Raw genomic sequence first — 19,008 nt, 5'->3', positions numbered from 1 at the left:
ACTTTTGGCTCAGAACAGAGTTCCCCATAGACAGCAAGCAGCACTGCCCAGGTTCACAGTGCAGAGCCACAGGTGTTAGATTTGTCCCACTATGAAAACAATACATACGCACCGAGTTGGTAGGGAAATAGAAATTTATTCCAAGACGTGAGCTGAAGCAATGAGCATATGAAGCAACAACCACTAGAAAAAAAGTGAAAAACACATCAAATATCTGTATTGTACCCGTTAAGTTTGAACACAAAAGTCCCTTTCAGTAAATGTATGCACAGAACAAAAGCACATGCAAAAAATCTCAGATGGTCACCTAGAGCATTGCTTTTAATGTCTAAGAAAGAGGTCTCCTCTACAAAAATGTTTAAGCCAGGAAAAAAAACCCCTTCAAGTAACAAAGTAGAAATGATGTGTTCATTCTGCTTGGCACTGTGGAGAAGGAGGGGGATAATATATCCCAAAAAAGTATGCATCTTTAAGATGTATAAATTCAAAGTCCCTAACACAAGTCTGCTGCCAGACCAAGTACCGTTTTTTCTTCCTCATTTAGGAAGTCAAGTGAAGTATGTCTGCTAAGCACAGGGGGATCATGTTCTGGAGTGAAAGCTGCTAAGACCACATGGTCTGCCTGCCAGCAAGGAAACTTCACTGACACACACACCCAACAGACCTCTTTGTCTCTCTAACAGCACCCTACCACTGAAAACTGCAAACTGCATCAAATTCTGCGAACATTCAAACAAGTATTTCCTTGACTGCCTTAGTACAGAAGGCCAAGTGCTGCTCACCTTGAGCTCTCCCTTCACATTCATTTCAGTACCACTGGAAGAAAGCTGTAAGTGCACACAAACAGCACAGTTGGCTCTGTGTAAGTCAGAGGTGGTGGCTATTTTAACCTGGCTTATGTATGTGACATCAGAAAGGGGTAGCTGGACTATTTATGTGCTATTTGCAAGCTTTGCCAACTTAATTCTAACACATACATATATACACACGTATATATGTGTATGTATAATGCATGCATTGTAGCTTACAATTATAAGAAAAATGCAATTTATTTATAAACCTGCTCTTTGGGACTCTAAAATTTTAGCGGCTAATCCACTAAATTCACAGGTAACATGAGTTGATCGTCACTTTTCTTAACACAGTACCATAAATGCATTACTTTAGAGACTGCTATCATGGAGGCTAATCCAATAACAACAATGGCAGCAACAAAATTCCTTATCAGGACAAGTGTCAGTCAGGCATTAAAAAAATACGTCTCTGAAGAATTACATTGTTTTCAAAAAATACACTGAAATATTCTATACAAGAATATAGGCCTCACACTTACGAATCTAAATTTATAACCACTTACATGTATCAGCTATTCTCAATAAACCATCTACATTTGCTACCCACCTACAGTAGCTACAGTTTCAGACTGGGAACACCGCAAATTTATGAACTTTCCCTGAGATCAGTAATCCAAAATAAATAGCCCTGCAAAGGTAACAGTGTAAACTCTGGATTTAAGTCTTCGGTAAGGATCAGTCCTCAAAAGCCAAGAAAAACATTAAGCAAACGTAAACACAGCAATCATTTTGTCAGTTTCGAGTTAATTCCCAGCGACAGTGGAGCCCCATGCGAGACGTAGCATCCAAATGTTGAAGACCCGTCAATTTTATTGTACAATACAGTTGTCCTAGTTGCCTATCATTGTACCACTGAACGCATCCAGCAGGGATTATGGATCTCCAAATCGTGACCCAGATCTGCTCTTCCACTCTGCACAATCTTTACAGTGCCTTTAAAACCACTCCTCCTCAGGTTCTTACTCTTGAATAGAGGAATGGCGAATAGATCTGTGATAATCCTCTGGACTAGTCACAAGTTCTGGCAAATCATAGCCTCTCAGCAGATGTCCACTGTTTTGTTGAGCAAAGTAATACAGCTGCCTGGCAAACATTGGTTCAACCTTAAGAACAGACAAAATGTTAATCAGACATGAGACAAAATTTCATGCTCCTCATCTTAGTTATTCAGGGTGGTTTTAAGTTAAAAACAAGATGGGGCAGAACAGTTCTGCTTACTAGAATGGGAATAGAATGTCAGTGGTTTCACTAGTCTCTGTTCTAAACTAGGTCTTGCCTAGCCTAGCCTAGCTCTGCTGCCAAATGTTTCACTACCTGCACACACTCCTTACCTTCATCACCTTTATTATAAGGAACTGCAACAGTGACGAATGATATATCAAAAATTGCAGTCCCTTAGCAGCCCCAGGCTGTGAGCAATGCCCACAGAACACACATGCCCATGGCTGCTCCAATTGTTTAAACATAGGTTGAACATGCCAAAAGTCTTGTTTGCACTGCAAAGTACTTTGAGGACTTAACTTGAAATGTTGGAGCCCTCAGGTAGGCTGAGATATGTCACCAAATGACTGTGTCTGAAGTTAGATTTCAACCTAACATCAAGGTTACTCTTGTTTCTGTTCATTCAAGCTCTGATGAGGAATTTGTTCAACCACCAAGTGGGATTTGTATGAGTTAACACTGCCTTCACTTCTGTCTCTTCAGAAACCACCACTCTGGGCTGGGGCCTGACTGCAAAAAATCCTTATATCGAAGGATGGATCGCAGACCGAAGAGTTCCCCTCCTCAAACTTGTGCTGCTCTGATAGACCCAAGGGAGCCCTACAAACTGACATCAGGAACCTGGACTGGTGAGTTTTCTTTTCCAGGGAAAATGGCCAAAGGATGTGCCCAGGGGCGCCTGGACCCTGGCTGGGACCTGAATGCAAAAAATCCTTATATTGAAGGATGGACCCCAGACTGAAGTTGTCCCCATCTCATACTCGTGGTGCCCTGATAGACCCAAGGGAGCCCTACAAACTGACATCAGGTACCTGGACTGGTGAGTTTTCTTTCCCAGGGAAAATGGCCAAAGGATGTGCCCAGGGGCCCCTGGCCCTGGGCTGGTACCTGACTGCAAAGAATCCTTATATCGAAGGATGGATCGCAGACCGAAGAGTTCCCCTCCTCAAACTTGTGCTGCCCTGATAGACCCAAGGGAGCCCTACAAACTGACATCAGCAACCTGGACTGGTGAGTTTTCTTTCCCAGGGAAAATGGCCAAAGGATGTCTCGGGGCTTTGGGCTCTGACTGTAAATATTTGAGCTGTACACTGAGAAAAAAGACCTGAAGCTCTCCTTACTTCCAGTGGAGAACAGGCTGGATAACACTTGTCCACAAGCCTCTCCTGCTGGCCAGCCAATCCCTCCATGTTAAAAGACACAGGCATTGTTTTGGAGGAAATAAATGCCATGGTGGAGATGGGAAGGCAGTGGGACAGGTGCCCCAGGCAGCTTTCAGTGCATAACTGTTTGGTGGGATGCTAGAGCCCCACCAGCCCACAAGTCAGGACAGATCGAGAGGATGAGCAGATGCAGCAATTGGCAAAGGGGAAGCAAAGCTCTGGAAACAGCAGGAGGTACAGGTTCACGGAAAAGATACCAGGACAAGAAATGGATATGGGAGCTGGAGGGAGAATGCTGCAAAGCAGGGATGGAAAGCTGGAAAGCCAAAATAAGAATGGGGAAAAGTTGAAGGAGAGTCAGGGATGGGCAACCATCTCTAAGCAGTCATTGCACAGCTCAGGATGAATTTGTGAGCTTCTCAGCTTCCACCCCAGAGACCTGCTGGGCAGCAGTGTGGCAGCACGAAAGCAACACAGCTAAGCAAAGGCCACAGCTTATGGCAGCAGGCTGACTTGGCACACATCCTGCTACTGAAGGGGCTTTTGAAAAATGTAAAATATGCTGGTTTTCTTCTCAAGGATGCAGCAAGCTAAGCCCTGCCACTAATTACCACCTCTCTTGTGGTTTTATGGGCTAATACAGCCAATTTAGAAAGTACCCAGTCTCAGTCTCCACCATCACCCTCTCTCTGAGAGCATCCCAAAACAACAGCTTTGAGTGTGTGTGAACTGAGGGCAGTCAACCCATGAGCCTGACAGCTGCTGAACCCTGAAGCTGCACAGGCAGCCCTTGCATCCCATTAAGGGCTGAGGCCCTTGAGATGGAGGCTGAGATTCTGGGGCACCTTCAGGTTCAGTGGCTGTAAAAGCACCACATCCTGCAGTGGCCAGGTGGCCCAAGCAGCTGCACAACTGGGCTGGTGGTGATAACAACACAGGCCAGCATTTCCAGGCACATTTCAGCTTTAGATGGGGTTTGCAACAGATCACAAATGATATGCTCTGTAGAAAGGGAAAATCAGGTGCTCTGCCCTACTGCGGGCTTCCAGGCAGTCCTTGGCAGATCTGGGGATTAAACCTTGCTCTGGAAAGTGCTGCATTGTCAACCATTTCCTACCTCCCTCATAATCTACATGAGACACAAAAAGCATGACTGGCAGATTCATATCCTCCAAGGAGTGTGCTTGTTTTCGGTTAGGCAGAAATCCTACTTACATGGGCTGTAATTAGTTTCCTCTGCCTCTGTGGATCTGGAAATTCCTCCCCAAAGCACAGAGTGACCTGATATCTCGGCAGAGGACGTCCATGGTGAGCAAAGTCTTGCAGGTCTGGGAAGAGAGAAAGTACCATGCTGTGGAATAATCAGGGGAGATTGGCAAGCACCACACAGCTACTCACTCACTCTCTCCACCAGCACGGGAGAGAAAAACAGAATGGCAAAAGGAAAAAAAAGTGTGGGATGAGAGAAAGACAATTTAATGTGTAAAAAGAAACAAACAAAGAAGACAAAACAAAGAAAAACAAGCGATGGAAAAAGCAATCACTCGTGACCAGCTGACCTACACACGGCCAGTGCCCAAGCAACAGCAACCTCTGGCCACTTCCCCCATGCCCTGTTTTACTGCAGAATTCAAGGTCATATGGAATGGAACATCCCTCAGCTGGGATTGTTGAAGGGACTGTGCCCCTTCCCAGACTCTTGTCCTACCCCAGACTGTGGCCTGTGAGGGCAGAATGAGACAAGGAGAAAGCCTTGACATCGTGCTTGCACTGTTCAATATCAGCTAAAATGTCCCTGTGTTATCAGCACTGTTTAGGTCACAGATCCAAACCACAGCACCACAAGGACCACTATGAAGAAAATTAACTCTCCTGCAGTCAAAACCAGTACAGGCCAGTAAGACTGACTTTGTGGATAACCTTGAAGCACAGTGGAGAAGATAAAGTAACACCAGGGGTTGATGAGAGAGGTCAGGAAAAAGACAAAAGGTCTGACAAGACGCTGAGTTTGGAGACCTTCCCTTGGATCAGGGGGAGCTGGTTACAACACTGCAACTTTTCTGTTTACTTTGTCTTACAATTGATTTCATATGCACAAACCAAGATATCTTCCAGTTAGTACTTCTATGGGACCCCCAACTGCAGAACCCCTGGAGCAGACACTGCTGCTACCACCCAAGGGAGCCATTCAAGCAGACACACAAGAGCAGCACTGAAATGGCTTGGTAGTGCCAGAGACACAAAATACTGCCAGGCACAAAAATTTGCCATAGCCAGACTGTGACAGAGGTAAGGTCACTGTCACACTGAGATAAGGAAGGGGAAAGAGCTCCACTTCAGCCATGTCCTGAGCCAGCAAAAGAGTTGTGTCTTCTGTGCCCCTGCACTCTCTTTGCCAACCTGTAACGTTGTTCAAAGTGAAGTGATGAAACATTATTATTCTAATAGTCAGTGTCCCCTATGAAAAGTAGCAGGGGAGGCCTTTATAAGGTATTCCCACTCAGACCAAAATCTCCAGTGCTGTGGACCAAATGCTGTGGTTCTGACACTGCATTTCCATCCAGAAAAGAGAAAATTCAATCTAACACAATATCCTTGCTAAAGCATGTGTTACGTGCTGTATTTCTACATAGCTGATCAGTAAATATTCCATTTTAATCTATAACCCTGTTCATGCTTTCTGGGAAAAGCTGCAATTAATACTAAAGCCAATGCAGTATAATGAAGCACCCTCCCTGCTATAGAGGGAAAGGAGAGCTTTTGAACTTGACATGACAAATGCATCTTTTCCCAAAATACACCCCTACCATTCCTACTCTAACTGCAAGCTTTTCAGACCAACATGTGGATTCAGTGGCTATCACAACAGAATCCCAACCCTGGCTTGGACTACTACTCTTACTGAAAGGGCCAGTAAAGCAAGTAAAACAATGGGCAGCTCACTTCAAACATGGAGTAAAATTTAGCTTTCCCCAGAGTCTCCACAAAAAAATCTGAAATGTGCCATGAGCTCTCTGGGAATAAGGCAAGAAAGAAGAGATATTTTCCATGGGACTCTGCTTCCCTCTGTGCAGCTACAGGACAAGGAAGGACAATCCACCCAAGGCAAATCCAGCTGATGTAAAACTTCTTTCAGCTTCCTCTTTCCCTTGTTTTACTTGACCTCAGCAATTCTTCAAATCCTGAATACCTGTGGGAGTGTCCATAGCACAGACCTGGAGAAGAAAGCCCTTTCTTTCCCAACACCAGGACTCGCTCCATCTTCCTTTCCAGGACCAAGTGGATCATCCAGCACACAAGGGCTCCCCATGTGTCTCCCCAAACCTTTCCCACCTCCTGATCCTCCTGCTCCAGCTGCCACTCCTTCCATCCCACCAACCATTCTCTGGCTGCCACCCTCACACTCCAAGCTCTCTTCCTCTGTTCTTTTACTCTCCACCCAGTCCAATTTAAAACAATTACAATGCATTTATCTCTCTTCACAGAGACATTCCCCTGGTTTCTGTTTTATTGCCCCATTTTAGCTTTCTCAGCAGCAGAGGCTTCTCAGCACAGTCCCTGATGCTCCAGTGCAGTTTGCATGGTAGGGTTCATCTCCTCAGTGGTTTCCCAAGAGCTGTGGTTGGTTCATAGCAGTTCTGCATCTGTCCCTTTCTCTGCTGTTCATGATTTCCCTCCCTGTCAGAGATCATCTGCCTCTCTTCCCAGGGGAGTCCCAGTTTCCCAGCACAGGGGAATCCCTGAGCTCGCTCACAGGCTGGGACCCCAGCACATTCAATTAACACAGCAGATGTGTCAGGCCCATGGCAAGTCACTTCCAAACTTCACTGAGCATCATCACATGCAAAAACTCACTTTGCACACACCACAGACTGTGACTGCAACCACACACTTGGGTTTGCACAGGCACTGGTGCATAAGTAATTTAGGAGGGGTGAAAAATAACTATTGCTTGAGCTTATCTTTGGGGTTAGGTATCTAAAAAGAGATGGCCTGTCAATCATTTGGAAGAACCCAGAGCACATCTAAAAAACCACCTGAGAAAAGGGAAAGGAATTTCCAAAACCATCACCAGGCACAGAATTATACATCTTTAAATTAGCATGTGATTGAAGCCCAACCCAATGCCTGACCTCAAATTCCCCTTTCTAACTGTCAATTCGCACATCTATATAAGATTTCTCTCTTTAAATAAATTTTTTTCTTGGCTGTTTCTCTAGGACAGCGTATCAACCTTGGAATATAAAGTATGCTAAAACTGATGATTTGGATTTCATTTGTTGGGGTTTTTTTAAATTTTGCAAGGCATTATTCCCCTGAGAGTGTCATGCCAGTCCTGTTGCCCTGTTCTAGCAAGAAAACACACCAATAGCCACTTAGTTCACCTCTAAGTGATGCCAGAAATATCCAGAAAGGGCCAATGTCTATTCCTGCAGCCCAAGCTGTCCTCTAGGACAATGAATACCTCCCACCAGTTTCTATGGGTGGACAGCTCTCCTCTCTCCAGCTGTGCAGGTGTGCTGGGAAGTGGGGTTGAAGCTTTGCCCCTTCCCTTCATGGGCTCTAAGGAGAAGGCGCTGTCCTAAAGCACTCCCCTGCTCCCTCCCTGCACTACCTTTCCAGAGAGCTCTGGTGAGGTATGCACCTCCTTGCTCAGAATATTAGGCAGTCCTGAAATTCCAGGGTTTGTGAAATCCTTCTGAATTCCTAGCTACCTTTTAGACACTGGCACAGGCTTGCTACTGAAATTTGTATACTCAGGCTTGCTCTGGGTCAAGCTGAGAGGAGTGCAGGTGCAGACCACAGACCTGTCCATGACTTAGACTAGCAAATCCAAGATGAGGATCCAGTTTTCTGTGTCAATTGATGGAAAAACTATTTTGCTAGGTTCCTCCTCATGCTTCATATAGGAATGTGAGAGATTGGCTGTCACCAGCTGAGCCTCAGTTGACTCCTGCTGGTCTGTGCAGGGGCATTGAATGTGCAGGAGCAGAAATTTATAGGATTACTCAGGATTCAAGCACCCCTTGGCTGCATATGCCCAGAAGTATCAAGGGGCAATTTTCACTTTAACGAAAAGAGCCCTCCCATAAAGCTGATTTGGACAGTGACTAGGTGACATTTCCAAAAGGGTATCAAAGCCATAGTGGGAATTACCTGCTAAAAACTGCTGAGTATCAAAGAGCTTGCACGTTTGGTCCCGCTCCAGCTTGTTGGGTCGGTCACTGCAGAGCATCATAGGCCCATCCCAGTAGATCCTGCTTTGGCAAAGTCTCTTAGCGTAGAGGCCATCAGGTGCCATCCATAGAATTACTCCTCGCTCCAGGTGGCTCAGCAGTTTTTCTATGTTCTTCCTCTGGCCATTATCCTCTGGATAAGGGAAGATAACTTGGTCCAGGCTGCTGACCTCATAGCTTTGCCCGTGGGATATCCTACAGCCTTCAGGACTGGAAGTTGTCACCTCCTTCACCAGTATTTCACGGTAATATAAGCAGATGTGGAGTCGGCAGTCTACAAGGAGAAACAACCAGAAAAACGAAAAACAATAACTAAAATAATTAAAATAATTAATGATAAATTAGTATGGATGTTCTATGTTTCAGATCTGTGTTAAGGCCAAGAGACAAGTTTGCATAAGATTTCTGAGCCCAGTGGTCAGCACCACCCAGGAGGTCATATTAGTCAAAAAAATAAAAAGAATATAAATACTAATTTTTTAGGAGCACAGTAGCATTAACACTCTCTCATTTTATTAAAAGGGTTACTGACGCATGGGAATTCAGTAGGAACTAAAATTCCACAAACTTCACATTTCCATTTAAAAGGAAAAACCTGCCCAGAAAAAGTTGATGTTGGTCACATTTTCCAAGTTCACGTCACAATTAAACCCACCAGCTCAGCACACTTCCTCAGATTTAACAAGGAAGTAGCTGTGTTTCCCCCCAGACTTTGCATAGAAAAGGCTTCTGCACAGGGGACCTGCAAACTTGCACTCAGCTGCCTGGAGAGAAGCAACTGCTGGCTCCAGCTCCAACAGGGCTGTACCCAAAATCCCCTGCCTTGCTTTCAAATGGCCATTTGGTGCACTTGGCTGACTCCTACAAATTTGCACAGCACTGAAAAAATATATATATATACATAGATACATATATATAGTATATACATGTGTGTACAATGTATGTTTACATACACACACAAAGAAACACAAATCTCCACACCCACACTGACCCTGTCTCAGGAGAACAATCCCACTTAAGAAACCCACCAAGCAGCACTTTACAGGTCTATCCATTATTTCTGTGAAAAGCACATTCCCACACTTTTTCCCAGAATTACTTAGAAAATTCCCCAGCATCCAGATATCTGCAAACCTGGCTGAAATAACTTCCCTCTTCTTTCCTGAATGTCTTTTTTCTTTTTTTCCCGCTAGGAATAGCAAAGCAGAACAAAGCCAGACAGCTCCAACAGGAGCACTACAAGCACTACCAGTTTTTGGAGGGGGGCGGGGGGTGGGGTGTCCTCCCAAATGAAAACCTGAGCTTTCAGTCACTGACAGTCCTAAATTGCCAAACTCCCCTGGGAAGGTCTGATTTGGAGTCTCACCAACATAACCCAGCACTAACACCACAAGCCAGTGAAGCACTTCCATAAGGTTTAACCACCTCCATCCCTTGGAGCTGGGGCTGGAAGTGCTTAAGTATCCTAGAAAACAGACTTACAACCATCCACTCAAATTCATTCATTAAAGAGGTTTCTTTTTTTTTTTTTTTCCTTCTTTTTTCCTTTCATCTGAAAGGAGAGATGGTGCCTGGGCAAGCCAGAAGTGGGAGTCTCTTGTCAAGCTCCCCAGGAAGCCTGGGGGGTTGTGGACCTTACCTGACAGAGCGAGGGCTTCACCAGACCTTATGCTTGGCTCAATCGGGATGCCAGGAGTCTGGGACTCAGGAGGAGCACAAGCATAAAAGGTTCCTGTCACCTGACAACCTGTTTTCACAAACAAAAGTCAGTGACAGAGGCCTAAATCCTAAAGGAAAAGTTAGGGCAGAGATCACAGCAATACAAAAGTGAGTTTTCCTGGGCCCCAACAGGAACTCTCTTTCTCTTTCCCCTTCTTCTTAAAATGGTCTTATTTCCCAGTTCCTCCATGTAGGCCAACTCTGCCAATCACTCCAGATGTTACCTGGACTGTATTTTCAATTGGGTCTGCATGAAATAATCCCTTAGTGTTTCTATATCACCCCTAATCCTTTTCCTTACTTAACATGTTATTCCATTAGAGAAATAATTTACATTTTTAACTAGACTACAGTGCCCTTAAAAGTCACCTGCATGAAACAATTCATATTTCCAAAAATATTAATGATGGGTATAACAATAAAGCTGGGATTAACACTGTTTAAATGTGGGTGAAGAAAAATGTGCAGCAGACGACTATGAGGGTTTTATTAACAGAACTATTTAGAACTACTGAACTGTTCCAACAGATGCCTTTGGGTAAGTGGATTATACCATGGACAACTGATGTTTTTCGTCTGTTTCTTAATGCCAGTAAAAGTCTTTGGAGGAAGATGCAAGTGACTTGCAGACAAGAATGCATTACCTTTCTCAGTGGCAGAACTCACCACAATCAGGAGCTGGAGTGACAGGGATAAAAAACACCCACCATCTCTTGATGCATTTTATAGCCCAGTGAGAAACACAGTATCAACCACTAACAACTGCCTACAAATTCAGCAAAGTATCTAAATGTGTTTAAGTGCTGCAGAGAATGTACTTCATGGCAGAGCTCATTCTGCTTGCTACCCTCATTTTTTTGTTATCAAATAACTCAACTAAAAAGCAAAACATTCTGCCTAATAATTCCAATATACTGCCAGAAAAATGTTGCAGTGCACTAAGTATTTACTTTTTAGCAAATCCAAAGATTTCTCTGCATCAAAACTGGGAGAGAGCTGTCCTCTGAAAATATAGCACCTACACCAAGGGTCCTTTCTTGCTTCCCCTCCTTTCCTGCCCTTCTGAACCAGGTGCTTCTCCTCACAAAGCAAATGCCTGCATCCTCAGGTGAGTTACCCTGCAAGGGTCTACAGCACACAGTTCCCTTTCTCTTTTGTTTTATTCCCTGCAACTTCAGCACTGCTGATTTTCACAATTTAGCCTTTTTCCTACAGATGCAGGGCTTGGAAAGCCATGATTGTGTTAGGCTCTGGTACTGTGAGATCTTTGGGGAAGGAAACATTCCTTTATTCTGTTTCTGCTGTACCAGCCCCAAGAGAATCTCAATCCATGACAAGTTGTCCCACTGCCACAGCACTAAAATAAAGTAATAATTCCAGCTTTCCTCTAGGGAGAATAATGTCAGTCTAACCCACAAGGCTGGAGGGAAAACCTCACTGGTGTATGCCTCCGGAAGTCCAAAATCAGAGAGAAAAGCTAAAGAACATATGTTCCCATTTGGGGTTTTTGTGAGGGTTGGTTGCCTTCTTTATTGCTCAGGGCTTTTGGAGCTGAGGATTTTTGGGGGCTGATTTCTATCCATGCAGAGAACTGCACAGCCCACACACCACACATACAGTGGCAGTGAATGCAAGAGCCAGGACAAAGGTGGCTCCCAGCACTCCTCCCCATCCACATTTGTTAATTCCAATCAAAGCCACAAATAATAAGCCTGAGGAATGTGAGGTTCCTCCAGGTGGCCAGCCTCAGCAAGCAGCCCTAAACAGGGGCTTCTTACCATTTTCACAGCTGGGCCCTTGCCAGTGATGCCCGCGAGCGGCGAAGGGGATACTGGCGCACTGGTACGGGATGTCAGGATGTGGCTGCTCCGGGGCAAACTCCCTCCAGTTCCGTTCATGGGGCATCATGTAGTTCGGTACCTGTCCAATTTAACGAGGTATTCTTTTAGTAGGCAGTGTCAGAACTAATGCTATGCATTGCATCAACTTTCTCATCTCAGCTCCTTGATTTTGCCTGCCAAAGCCCGTGGAGGTCTGAGCTGTGCGGATGGCACTTGGCCACCACCACCAATGAGGCTTTCAAATGAGTTTCTCACCACTGGTGTAAATAATAAGCGGAGTGGAATAACAAAAGGCAGTCAAAGCACTGTTGGTAAATGTCTGCTTGAAAGAGCAAGGCTTCATTGGGTGCTCTCATTCTGGCACCAACAGAATGGCAGGGCACTAGGAACTGTCGTCCAACAGAAAAGAGCTATTACTCCGGGATAAACAACACCAAGGGAAAGCAATTGCCCTGTGGCCTCATCTGACATTAGAAAAGTTGCTTCTCAATTTCTTAGTTGTCATAATGAAGTTTCTTCACAGGGAGAACCTGAGAGCCCCACCAGCAAGGACAGACACAGCACAGAAATTGTGCTGGTCAGTGTAGAGGCACCAAATAAGAAAAACACTCAACTAATGCCATACCTGGGACGGTAGTGCAGTGTAAGGAGATGTTATTGGAAAGGGATGGTTCATCATTAATGGTTGTTCCTCCATGCTGATCTGTTTTGCACCTAAGGGATGAAAATAAATTATTCCACATCTTAAGGAAATCTGAAATCAGCACAATAAAGGCAAATCCATACAACCTGCCACAGAACAGAGAGAGGACCAAAATGCCTTCCAGTGCCCACTTGGGACTGGATTCCTGGCTCCCATTGCAGTCAGGTCTGGGAGGCAGTCTGTGCCTCTGGGCTCTGCAGTGCCCCAACAGCACAGCGTGTCCCAGCCTCGTGCACAAAGATGCCAAGCCTTCACCTCTCACAGGCCCTGCCTGGCACCAGGGTCTTCATGGAGAGCAGGCACTGCCCTGCCCCTGCCCTGGAGGCTGAAGGCTGGGCATCCCTCACTCACAGCTCTTTCCACTCAAGGCAGTTGCTTACTGTCTTCCCCGAAGTTGCTCTTCCCTGTATTCAGAACCTAGATCCAGCATGCTTTTTTTTTCTGCCTGTCCCTTGAGCCTCCTGCTTGGCTCTCACTAAACAGAACTGGCAGAGAGGCTCCAGCTAAAAGAGCAATTCCTCCAATGATGTGCAGGCGCCTGTCTGCATCTTCCTGCAGGGGCTCCCTTTCAGTGCTCCAACTCAAATGCCAGCAGTCCTCCCGCAGACACAGCCTCTCAAGTCACCAGAACAAGCTGCACTTGAGCCCTCATTTTGGTCCCTTAAAAGACTAACAAAGGCTGCAGGGCCATTCCAGAAAAGCACACTTCAGTCCTCATATCCTTGCAATGAGATATTTTCACACTCACATTATACAGGGAATTTGAGATGCTTTACCTTTTTTGGCTCCTTCTGGCACTATTCTGTACACTTTATAGGGATCTGAGATGTCCAGCTGGCTTCTCTCCACCAGTTCTTCAAAGTCATTGCTCTTGTTCAAAGCACACCTTAATCTTGTCTTCCAGGTAGGGGGATCTGGTTTATCAATGCCCTCTCTGAACTTTCCTTTAAAAAGAGCCCAAGCCTGGAAACATTTCAGATAATCAAAAGAGCAGGAAAATGGAAAAAAAAAAAAAAAAAAAGAGAGAGAGAGAAAAAAAAAAGAAAGAAAAGAATCAAGTACAAGGCACAATGCTTGAAACAGCATATGTGTGTGTGCTTACATGTGCATGAATTGTTCATTAATTTACTCCCTACAGGTTGAGGCTAAAAAATCGCAGCATGGTAAGGTACAAAAAACTGTTTAGTGGGCATAAGAAAGGGGAATGAATCTGGAAGCAGATGTGCTGTGGTCCCAGAAGCATTTAGCTCCCCGTAGAGAACTGTGGAAGGGTGGGCTGTCCCACAAACACAGGGACACCAGGGCACAGCCTGCTTCACCTGCCAGGCAGTGTCCAGCAGCAGCCAACCAGCAGAACCAGCTGCTGAGGCAGGTGGCAAGGATGGGATGGTGAGGGGCATCCCTCCTGCCTTGCCAGTGCTCCACAATCCTAAGCCCAGGCTGAGCCTTACCTTGAAGAGGGCAGCGTCCTCCTCCCGGTTGTAGTCCTGCTTGCCAGCGTGCTTCCAGGGGATGCGGAAGATGCTCTTCTCGTCGTTCTCCCACACCAGCCCGGGGTACTTGCCGCTGTCTATCTGGTCGATCAGCCACTGGCGGAGTTTCCCATTGCCACAGCTCACTGAGTTCATCCCGCACTCGCCCGGCTCCAAGTTCATGCCACTCGTGTCAGAGGTTGGGTGAGGGGTTTTGGGGTGCCCCACCAAGCTGACCTCTCCACACACGTCCAAGCACCGGCTCTCTGGAAGGCTGCGGAGGAGGGGCAAATGGGCAGGATGTGGGGAGAGGCAAACCCACAGGTTAAGTGCTGGGCTAAGTCCGCACCAGCGGTGCCCAGACCCTGATGCCACACACGCCACACCAAACAGCAGCCACAGCACGCAGCGAGGCCCTGGGGCCCCGGGAAACACGGTACTGAGCCTCAGGAAACTGGGCACAGCCCCCCACAGCCCTCCCCAGGCACTGCCTGTGCTGCAGGCTTCGACAGACTTCCCCCTGTCCCGATACTGTTTTGCATGAACAGACATCGGTCGTTGAAATTTTTATTGTGACTTAAGGCACAACTCCCTTGTCCTGTTGAGAGTTCAACTGGGAGTTTACTTTTCAACCAAATGAGGAAAAAATTGCATTAAAATAGACTTGCATATGATCGTGCACATATGTGCTATCAGACATATCACGCACATGATCCGGAGGGCTTCACAGGCAGTTATGGTTTATACGGCATCTATCTATAACACCAAAGTAGCTTTCACAAGCTCACTTCAGCAAGACACACTGGAACACATGATGTCCTATACATATCTACCCCTCCAACTGCTCCCAGCACGCACACATAGCAACATTCAAATCTATACACTGCATATACCTAAAAGTGGAAAGACAGCAACCCACAGAGCCCGGCATAAGGGCACTTATGTCCCCAGGAACGTGGGAGCTCGCAGCCCCCCACACAGAGCCCTATAGCTGCGTGCAGAGGCGCAGGCGCGCACGGAGAGCGGCACGGCTCCTGGGAAGATGTGAACTCCAGGACACTGGCATCAGGGATGGGGACCTGGCGTCAGGTTTGTCTCACCGATCTGGAAAATGCTTGAATGCCCGAAATCCTTGTTTGGTGGTTTCCCACTCCAACTCCCTATTACATTTAACAAAAGTGAGCGATTCCTCACCAGGAATCTTTGCCTCTACCCACAGGGAGCCTTTCCAAGACCCTTGCCAAACAGGCGCACACTACTGTGGGCAGATGGGCAGCACGCTCCACGCCCCTAACACGCCTCCGCAGGGGCAGCATCCCTCCGGACACCAAAGCCGGTACCCGGCATCTCCCTTGCACATGGTGCGTCTGGGGGGGTGGGACACGTTCGGGACCACGGCTCCCCAGCCCGCAGCCCGTAGGAGTCCGTGGGAAGACCCCAAAAAAGTCGCTTTCCCCTCTTTCACTGCGCACGAAGCGGATCCCTCCCAGACATTCCCGCGACCCTCCCGATGACAGCGGGAACCGGCCGGGCTGGGGACCGGTGTGCGCCTTCACCTCAGGAGCAGATAACGGGCGGGTATTATTTCTTTTGCTTTAAATTAAGGAAAAAATAGAATGGGGAGGGGGCGGGGGGAATAAAAGAAGGGGAAAAGAAAGAAATAAAAAAAAAGGGCTCGCTCAGGTGCCGACAGCCGCAGAAGTGCCCACCGGGGGAAACCGAGGCGCCCCACCGCCCAGCCCGCCTCCCTGGCCGGGCGCGGCGGCGGGAGCGCTGTGCCCGGCGGGGCTGGGGGTCCCGGGGCTCGGCCGCCCCCCTTACCTCTGTGGCGGCGCTGGGAGCGGGCAGGGGCCGCCGGCTGCCGCACGGCCGCTGAGACGGGGCGCAGAGCGACTGGGCCGGCGGCACCGGGAAGTTTCTTTATATGATGGAGGGCGTCGTACCGGGCGGGGGGGAGGCGGGCCCGGAGGTGGAGCCGGCGGAGGGGACCGGGGACTTGGCGAGCTGGAAAACATCTGAGGCAGTGACACATACCCATTGCTGGTAAACACGCTGCGGGCGGGAGGGCGTGCAGCCCGGCGCTCTCCGCGTCCCCGCTGGGCTGGGTTTTTTTAAATCTTTACAGACAGACGCACATACATAAATAGCCCAGGGAAACTCCTACCAGTGAGAGCCGGTCGGCTTTTACTGTAAAGACCCAGTTCGCTACACCCACCAGAACCGTCCTAGACGGCGCCGGCCGGGCCCCCGGGATGCTCTGGGAGACGCGGGGGCATCGCCCACCAGCCCACGCCGTGCCTGGGGTCGGTACCCTCTGCCGGCACCCTCTGCCGCCTCTTTGCTCGGGCCACAGAGCGGGATCGCGGAGCGGAACGAGGCACACACCCGCCTCCTTTCCCCCCAAGGCTCGGGCTGTCCCCGTCCAGCCCGCTCCGTGTTTTGCAGCCCGAAAGGTGTGGACTGGGGGGCAAGGTGGGGGGACACTGCCCTGGAGGCAGCGAACCCCGACGGGGCGGCAGCCGCGGGAGCAGGACAGCCACCAGCTCCGGCCGGCTGAGCCCAGGGGATGCTGCCTCCGCAAAGGCCATCTTGAGGCACCAGGGCTGCAACCCGCCGGCTCGCCTGCCTTCAGAGCCTCCTGCCTTAACGTGGTGGAAGCTGGTGGATGAAGGAGCGAGCTCCGGGCTTGCTGAAAGCCTCTGTTGCCGCCCTTTGGGTTTCAAGCACGTGTGCCGCGCCACGACACTCTGGTTTTGGTCTGTTCTAACGTCCCCAGCGCACATCCATCCACATCCTCTCTGCTGCAACGTCTCAGGTCACAGAATCTGTCACCGCGCTGCGCCGCAGGTTTAGGATATTAATTGCAAATCTTCAACGCCATCTTCTGAAATTTAAATGTAATTATCGCCGCGTTCGGAGGGAGAAGTGAGAAATGCAGGCGTTTTGAGGCATTGTGTTTGTAACACACCATCCATCCTCCAAAAAAAAGCATTGGCAGGGCCAGTATGAAATCCTTTCGGTCGTGAGCCAAGGCACTTTTGGAACATTGGAATGCATCTTTGATACTGGAGGTGACTGCTACCATAAATCAAGACAAGTAACCACAGCTTTACCAAAAGGCATCTGAAAGACTTTCTTAAAATCCAGTTTCAATTTGTAGGGTTAAGACTGTGCGGTACTTAGGGTGCCAGCTGTAATTTCACTAAGTATAAAACCATCTTGAAATATATCACTGTAAAAGGAACACTTCTCATGTCTTCTCTTTTGTGGTTTTTAAACCAGCAAATTCAAGACCAGGGTGAAACATGCAGATTGGATCTGCACTAGGTCAAACCCATAATGAGAAAAAAACCCAACTTTTTTCTCAAATACTGGAGAATATTTTTATGAAAGAGTTTCTCTTGTCCAAAGAAATTCATGTATAGATGGAGAGGTAGGTAAGTTGCATGTTAAGAGAAGATAAAGTCAGTCATAACATCCCCAGAGAATACCTATGTAGGAAATTACCTGGCTGGTGGTTTGTTGCTTTGTGCAGCAAGAACTGTATCAGAAAATAATCTCCAGTTGCCTTAATGTTAGAGGAGATGATTAAAGCCAGACCCCTACATGCACACTCAGCCTTTGTAAATCAGTATTCTCATGAGTAAGACATTCTAATCTCATTAAGTTTGCTGGCTTCGTTACTCAGTGTTTCTGGATATCACCCATTTCCATTTAGGATGCCAAAAATATGTAGGACCACCATTTTGGTCTGCAAAGTAGAAAGCTGTGATCAATAACTCAGCTGTGGTGTCCCCATTAAATGCTGCATCACTGGGTGCTTTTTGCATATCCTAAGAGACAATTCCTCCCTAACCAGCCTTGCTAGTAAAGCGAACACTCCAGCACCTCACAGCCTGTTTATCCATTTCTGGTGTTTTCCACACCATTGAAGTGCCTGACTCTTCAAACCTTACCCAAAAGCCCTGCTGCCTTCATGGAAGTTTTCTGAGTTAATGACTGAAGCCCTCTTGTGAAAATGCTCTTGCTGCTGTTTAACCACGGCAGTCACTGCGGGCCCCCTGTTTTTCACACTCTTAAGGTCACACTGACTAAAGGCATGCCAGGAAAAGTGACTGTTTCTTCTCAACAGTCTCTAACAAGCCCTCAGTGCACAAAAAGATGGCTTCTGCTTTCACCAAACCCCTCTGAAGTCCCAGCTGACTCACCTGGGAATTGCACACAAGGTACAGAGGCAAAGAGAGACAGACGTCATCTCAAAGCAGCTGCCACGGGCTCTCTGAAGTGGGTCCCTACAGAAAGGGGCAGTGCAGAGCCACGGGGCACACACATTAAATGCTCTTGCACCCAGGAGTTTACTCCTCCTTTCCTTCAGGAAGGTTTCCCTTCCTCTGTGGGTACAAAGCCTCTCCTGTCTCCCTGAAATACCACTGGCTGAACTCAGTCCCTAAGCCAGGGGGACCTGTTAGAGGTATGTTGGGGACAATGAGTCTGGCAGCAGAGACCTTTGGAGGACTGTGGCTTGTTCAGGAGCTCTCTCTGCACCAGAGACCGTGAAATCCCCTCAGGCATCATCACAGGGGGAGTTCCATGGTGCAGAAGAGGAACCTGCAGAGGGGAGTGAGGGGCGCCCGCTCTGTGGCGCTGCTCCACCCTGGGCCAGGAAGGCTGCCCTGGTATCCATCTGCCAGTGGCTCTGCTGGGAGTTTGCTCATGGGGGCAGCTCCTGGTGCTCAGTAAAGCTCTGGCCCTCTGCACTCTGCCTGCAGCCCAGAGCAGACTCACCAGTGAGCAGGAG

General features: G+C 47.8%; 1 protein-coding gene across 1 annotated transcript; it reads right to left on the bottom strand.

Moving 5' to 3' along the window:
* Positions 1 to 1,813: 1,813 nt before the first annotated feature.
* On the bottom strand, positions 1,814 to 18,465 carry IRF4 (interferon regulatory factor 4). Its single transcript, XM_021544770.3, has 10 exons — positions 18,419 to 18,465; positions 16,032 to 16,214; positions 14,190 to 14,484; positions 13,515 to 13,701; positions 12,661 to 12,749; positions 11,973 to 12,114; positions 10,115 to 10,222; positions 8,396 to 8,749; positions 4,454 to 4,566; positions 1,814 to 1,957 (listed from the first exon to the last, which is right to left on the bottom strand). Exons 1-10 carry the CDS (start codon positions 18,463 to 18,465, stop codon positions 1,814 to 1,816), a joined length of 1,662 nt encoding a protein of 553 aa, XP_021400445.3.
* Between the last annotated feature and the right edge of the window lie 543 nt (positions 18,466 to 19,008).

The sequence above is a fragment of the Lonchura striata genome, chromosome 1 (assembly GCF_046129695.1).
Source record: "Lonchura striata isolate bLonStr1 chromosome 1, bLonStr1.mat, whole genome shotgun sequence".
Classification (NCBI taxonomy): Eukaryota; Metazoa; Chordata; class Aves; order Passeriformes; family Estrildidae; genus Lonchura; species Lonchura striata.
The sequence above is the reverse complement of the archived record's forward strand: the minus strand, read 5'-3'. Positions and strand labels throughout refer to the sequence as shown.